At 46.7% G+C, this 6,672-nt stretch overlaps 1 protein-coding gene across 3 annotated transcripts in view; it reads left to right on the top strand.

Annotated features, from left to right (window-relative positions):
- LOC138801320 (hexosaminidase D-like) overlaps positions 1-4,045 on the top strand; it is a 43,576-nt gene extending 39,531 nt beyond the window's left edge. For 2 of the 3 annotated variants that reach the window (XM_069984019.1, XM_069984020.1), the window contains exon 15: positions 2,459-4,042. In XM_069984019.1, coding sequence (XP_069840120.1) covers positions 2,459-2,542 — 84 coding nt within the window. In that variant the 3' untranslated portion in view covers positions 2,543-4,042. Of the gene's footprint in view, positions 1-2,458 lie in introns of all 3 variants that reach the window. The other variant, XM_069984021.1, reaches the window with a different exon arrangement.
- Positions 4,046-6,672: the final 2,627 nt, after the last annotated feature.

The raw sequence follows: 6,672 nt of genomic DNA on the forward strand, positions 1-6,672 counted from the left end.
GTTTTGTCCCTTGCTGCTACCCCCAGTAAGCATTGCCCACCCCACCTCCACTGCCCCCAATAAACATATCGCCACCTCACCTGGTCCCCTGATGTTGCCCCCCCCCAAGGTCACAGCAGCACAGAGGATGTCAGGAGAGGAGGGTGCTGATCTTATAGGAGAGGTCCAAGCAGCAGAGAGGATGTCAGGAGAAGAGGGTGCTGATCTTATAGGAGAGGTCCCAGCAGCACAGAGGATGTCAGGAGAGGAGGGTGCTGATCTATAGGGGAGGTCCCAGCAGCACAGAGGATGTCAGGAGAGGAGGGTGCTAATCCTATAGGAGATAGTCCCCCTTTATAGATGGTCTCCCTCTTTCCCCCCCTATAGATGGTCCCCCTCTTCCCCCCTTATAGAGGGTCCCCCTCTTCCCCCCTTATAGATGGTCCCCCTCTTTCCCCCTTATAGATGGTCCCCCTCTTTCCCCCTTATAGATGGTTTCCCTCTTTCCCCCCCTATAGATGGTCCCCCTCTTTCCCCCTTATAGATGGTCCCCTCTTTCCCCCTTATAGATGGTCCCCCTCTTTCCCCCTTATAGATGGTCCCCCTCTTTCCCCCCTTATAGCTGGTCCTCCTTTCCCCCCTTATAGCTGGTCCCCCTCTTTCCCCCTTATAGATGGTCCCCCTCTTTCCCCCCTTATAGATGGTCCCTTATAGATGGTCCCCCTCTTTCCCCCCTTATAGCTGGTCCCCTTCCCTTATAGATGGTCCCCCTCTTTCCCCCTTATAGATGGTCCCCCTCTTTCCCCCCTTATAGATGGTCCCCCTCTTCCCTCTCCCCCCTTATAGCTGGTCCTCCTTTCCCCCCTTATAGCTGGTCCCCCTCTTTCCCCCTTATAGATGGTCCCCCTCTTTCCCCCCTTATAGATGGTCCCCCTCTTTCCCCCCTTATAGATGGTCCCCCTCTTTCCCCCCTTATAGCTGGTCCCCCTCCCCCTCCCTTATAGATGGTCCCCCTCTTTCCCCCTCTATAGATTGTCCCCCTCTTTCCCCCCGTATACATGGTCCCCCTCTTTCCCCCCTTTATAGATGGTCCCCCTCTTCCCCCCTTATAGATGGTCCCCCTCTTTCACCCTCTATAATGGTCCCCCTCTTTTCCCCTTTATAGATGGTCCCCCTCTTTCCCCCCTTATAGATGGTCCCCCTCTTCCCCCCCCCTTATAGATGGTCCCCCTCTTTCCCCCTTATAGATGGTCCCCCTCTTCCCCCCCCCTTATAGATGGTCCCCCTCTTTCCCCCCTTATAGATGGTCCCCCTCTTCCCTCTCCCCCCTTATAGCTGGTCCTCCTTTCCCCCCTTATAGCTGGTCCCCCTCTTCCCCCCCCCCCCCTTATAGCTGGTCCCCCTCTTCCCCCCCCCCCTTATAGCTGGTCCCCCTCTTCCCCCCCCCCCCTTATAGCTGGTCCCCCTCTCCCCCCCCCCCCCTTATAGCTGGTCCCCCTCTTCTCCCCTTTATAGAAGCCCCCCCAGTCAGTAAATAACACACAAATAACAAAATACAACTCACCTACCCTGCGTTCCCCCGTTGATCCTCTCTCCGTCTGCAGTCTCCGGCTGATGTGCGGCTGCCGGGGGTGTCCCGTCCTCTCCCCGGCAGCACGCGCATCACACAGCTCCTAGTGCCGCCTGGGCCCTGACTTCCAGGACGTGCGCTCCCAGTACCGGAAGTCAGGGCCCCAGGCGGCACTAGGAGCTGTGAGATGCGCGCGCTGCCGGGGAGAGGACGGGACACCCCCGGCAGCCGCGCATCAGCCGGAGACTGCAGACGGAGACTCTTGTGACCGCAAGCGAAACAATGCTTGCGGTCACAAGAGTGCAGTGGCGAGGGGGCCTATCGGGCGGCATTATAATGTGGGCGGCAGGGCATGGGCCCCCCCGGAGCCTCGGGCCCCGGGCGGCCGCCCAAACCGCCTACATTATAATCCGCCATTGGGTCAGGTCGTCACCTTTTTGTTTCTGTTTGTCTATCTATCCGGGAAGTGATCATCAGGAAGGAACAGATGCCGCACTCTGCTGAGGGCCCTCTGCCCCTTCCTTTAAGCATGTAGGGTTAGGGTCAGCACTTGGACCCTAACAAGTTTGGTGACATGTGAGAAATTTGGAAATGATGGTTACCCTTCAGTTTAATTTGTTGGGATATATTCATATTGTAAGTTTGCACAGTATGAGAGAGAAATCTATCTAGCTGTGCTCATGCTTGTTGGTTAGCGCTTAAACCAGTTAGCACTTAGAATTGTCACATTAGTCAACTAGGGAATGGGATGTCACTATTGTTGGGTGACTGTTTTCAGTTCATAGTTCACATTGTAAAAGTTTAAAGTTCTGCACTTATCTCACTTTTCATTGGTTGTATAGATATAGATGTATAGATTTATTGTACTTTTTTCTTAATTTAATATTTTTCCTTTTTTTTTTCTTAAAGGGGAACTCCGGATGGAGGCAAGAAAAAATGAAACTTCTGCAGAAGCATATAGCATTATTTATTACCTATCTAACCCAGTTTTGAAACGACCAAAAATCCATTTGTTTTGTGGTTTTTTGTTCTGTTTTGTGTTTCTGTATTTCCTGGTTGAGCAGATGTACTCAGTAGTACAGGTTCCAGAATGCATTGCTGTCCCTCTGTTTAAACCAGGCTGTTGCACAGAATTAGGCATAATGGTGCCATTAGGCAGCCTCAGAGGCAAGCATACATGCTGCCCCTGCTGTTTCCTGTCCATTTCCGTTGTGTTTCCATTAATTTCTGAGGTTGACAGGTTTTCACACGACCTTCTCTCTACCGAACTTGAGTCTCCTGCAAAAAAGCTCGAGTCTCCCATTGACTTCAATGGGGTTCGTTACTCGAAACGAGCACTCGAGTATCGGGAAATACTCGTCTCGAGTAACGAGCACCAGAGTATTTAAGTACTCGCTCATTACTAGCCCTGTCCAATGTAGTAAGTGTAATCTGCTGAAACAGGTGTAGAAATAGAGAACATAAGAAAATACTCGTACTCATGGATGCCTATACTGGCTCTGAACCGCCTTATGCCCCCTAGTTGCGGGATACCTGTCCTAAGTGAGTAATATGAGCCCCAGTCATCGGTTATCTGTGTGTAGCAGATTTCTGAGGTTTCCCAGTCATCCTGCGCTGCGCAGTAGAATACGTAGACCTTGCACGATAGCTATGTCCCACTGGAGTCACTTCCTCTTGCTACAGGTAACTGCCCTGCACATTTTAGAGAGGTTCCTGGCGTGAGCAAGGTTTTCCCTATGTGGCTTCTCCCCTCTTAGTAGAGCTTAGCACTGCATAGTTGTCTTGGTTACTTGCATAAAGAAGAAAGTCTGTAACTGCTATCTTTGGTCCCTGCCAGGGGTCCTGGCCAAAGCCAGGCCCTGGCTTAACTTCTTCAGAGACTAGTTTGTGTTTGCTTCCTCTCACACTGAATAATACTAGACAGATAGGACAGAGGAGAACTAGCACCTGTGACTGGTCAGCACATTACATGTGTTACAAAACAATTAACCCTTCTGCTCCTTCAGCTGTGCAATAAGTAAACTAAAGACAGTAGTGAAATCTAATGGGGAAAACACAATACTACATCTCCCACTTGTGAGAACTTGAGGGAGTGACTTACCAAGGTGCAATAGACAGCACCCTGTGGTGGGACACCACACACAGATGAAGGCCAAAATAAAGTGTTGACATAATGACTCCATATATATTAGAAAAAAGTTGGCTGTGTTACTGACTGACTGTCTAATGTGTATAGGAGTCCTCTCTTCAGAACATTTGTGTATATGGAGGGATCAGACCTATATCTTTGATCCTAGTCATACTGGTGAATGCGAGTTATCCCATTTTCTGCACCCGTGTACAAGTTCTGTGTTCGTTCCCCTATCACCCAAATACCTGAAATGCTCTGAAGCTGTCAGAACTGATCTTCTCATATTCTCTGCTGCTTTTGTTTGTTTTGTTTTTTTTTGTTTTTTTTTACAAATTCTAAATTAATTGACTTAAATTATATAAATTCTTGTGTAGTGTTTTTATGTTACGTTGTGTTAGGCTAAATAAAACATATTTTCTTAATTTATTTGCTGTGTTACATGAAGCATTTTACACTAATCCAGTCTGGGATCAACAGGCACAGGATGTGCTGAAAGGTCCACGGGGGGACCAGAGAGGTATGCACTTAAAGGAGTACTCTGATACCAGGTTTAATAAAAATGCTAAAGAAGCATACAGCATTGCTCACCTGTCCGGCCCATTTCTGACATTGCCAAAAATCACTTGCTTTTGGGTATGTAATCCCTCCCCTACCATGTCCTTTCACCACTTCCTGAAAGTTGTGCATTACTACAATTCCCAGAATGCATTGCTTTCCCTCAGCTATCCATTACAGCCCTCCTACCCTGCCTACTCCCCTCCCACAGCCTTCTGCTAGTTCCCTGCAGAGCATTTAATTTTATTGCAGACAATTGTATCTGCTGCATTGTTTCCCTGTCTGCTCCTCTGGCTGAGGCATCATTTATCACATGGCAGCATGCTGTAAACACACCTCATTCTTCACTAAATGCCCCCAAAAAGATGTATATGAGATATATAGTAAGATGGTGGTGAAGATTGTAGGGGCTGGGCAGAAGTGATGGCATCACTTAGGGGGTGGGTCTTCAGCTTAGAGACAAGATCTAGTCAAGACTCTTGAAACAGTATAGGATAAAGTAGGTCACCAGACATGCATTTTAAGCATGTTTTACAAGCATTATGTGTGAACAGCGCCTTAGGTTGTGTTTCATCTGTGGTTGAGCTGTAAATATTCTTCGATAGAGATGGACTATCCCTTTAAATATTTTCAATAGAAATGAAACTCCTCATTGATTATAGAAGCAGTCATTGTATCTTGGCTTCACACAAGGGTCTGTTCATATACAGGACCATATTTACAGCCATCTGCCCCAGGCACCAAGCCCAAAAACTCCCCCCATTTTCACTCACCAGTTGTCATCATAAATTACTAGTTTCTGAGCAATCACAATGGTAATTGGTCAGCCAATTTGGATTTTCTTTTACTTAAAACAGTGAAAAATATAAAGAAAAAAATGGGTTTTTTTAATAACACTTTTTATTCTTTAGTCTTTTAGTCCTATAGGAGTTGCAGGGTCACAAGGTAACTTTATATTTCAGGCCATGTTCACACAATATATAACACTGGCCGGTGTTATGCTGGGTTTACACGGAGCGATAGTTTGCCCGATCGTACGATTAACGATTTCAAAGTAACTTTTTTTTAAATAACGATCAGCGTTTAGACGGAATAATACATCATACGGAAAAATCGTTTTGCGATCGTTTTGCGATCGCTTAAGCCTATCTCGCACATAGGTTAAATCAGTGAACTGTTTACACTGAACGATCTGCAAATTTTTCGCGAACGACCAACGACGATTTGAGAACATGTTCAAAGATCAAAATGAACGATTTCTCGCTCGTTACTTGATTGTTCGCTGCCTTTACACGTATGATTATCGTTCGAATTCGATTGTTATCGTCCAAACGATCTTCATTTCTGCTGAATTTAGATGCAGGCGCATCAGTGTGCGCAGCATCCGAATTTCCAGCTGCACACAATGGAGCTACGTTGTGTGCACTGACAGGTTTTCTGCGGCCGCTATTCAATGAATTCAATGTGAGGCCGTTAGCGATCCTGGCCGGATCAAACATGGTGTAAAGTGAAACTGGCTCAGTTGCCCCTAGCAACCAATCAGATTCCACCTTTCATTTTCCAAAGAGTCTGTGAGAAATGAAAGGTGGAATCTGATTGGTTGCTAGGGGCAACTGAGCCTGTTTCACTTTACACCATGTTTAATAAATTTCCCCCTATGTGTATACACTCCGGCCGGGATTCCCTCTAGCTGCAGCACAATGTAAGTAAAGTATTAATCACGGCCATGTTGCAAATCGACAACAACGGCCGTGATTAATACTTTACTTACGTTGTGTGAACATGGCCTCAGTGCCAAATACAGCTCTTCTCATACTAACTGGTTACGTTAGTGTTTGGCCTCTGCCCTTATTCTTTATTCTTTGTTTCTTTATTCCCAATATCACAGCTGCTTGATTTTTAGGGCACGCGGTATTCTTTTTTGTACATACACATTTGCAGGAGTGGCCTTCCAATTTATAGTGTAACTCTTCTCCTGCAGTACCACTACTGACCACTGTGGCAGTATTGCTCCTTCCTCAGCATCGCTATTACTCCTTCATTAGAATGGCTGTAAGACAGAGAAGACAGTGAATATATCTTGACAGGCAGCTGAGAGGAGTCGGTGTAACGCAGAGAATAGAGAGTGACATGGCTCCCTGCCTCATACTCTCTCTTATAGTATATGGAGACAGGGAATTCTTGCAGCACAGTGTAAAGGATTATCGCATTCTCACTTAATGATAATTATTAGGAGCACGCTGAGGCTGCCAAGGCATCTTATTACTTTAACCCGCCATTTATAACCCTTCCTTCTATTATTATGTGGAAAATAAACAGGCAGAAGGATTGGAGATCTGACTCCCCCATAGCTGCTGCAGGGACTGAAACTCTGAAACCTCCTCCAGATGTTCCTATATTCTTGTAATATAACATGACTATAACATTACGGAGCCAT

The sequence above is a fragment of the Dendropsophus ebraccatus genome, chromosome 9, assembly GCF_027789765.1.
Source record: "Dendropsophus ebraccatus isolate aDenEbr1 chromosome 9, aDenEbr1.pat, whole genome shotgun sequence".
In the NCBI taxonomy this organism is placed as follows: Eukaryota; Metazoa; Chordata; class Amphibia; order Anura; family Hylidae; genus Dendropsophus; species Dendropsophus ebraccatus.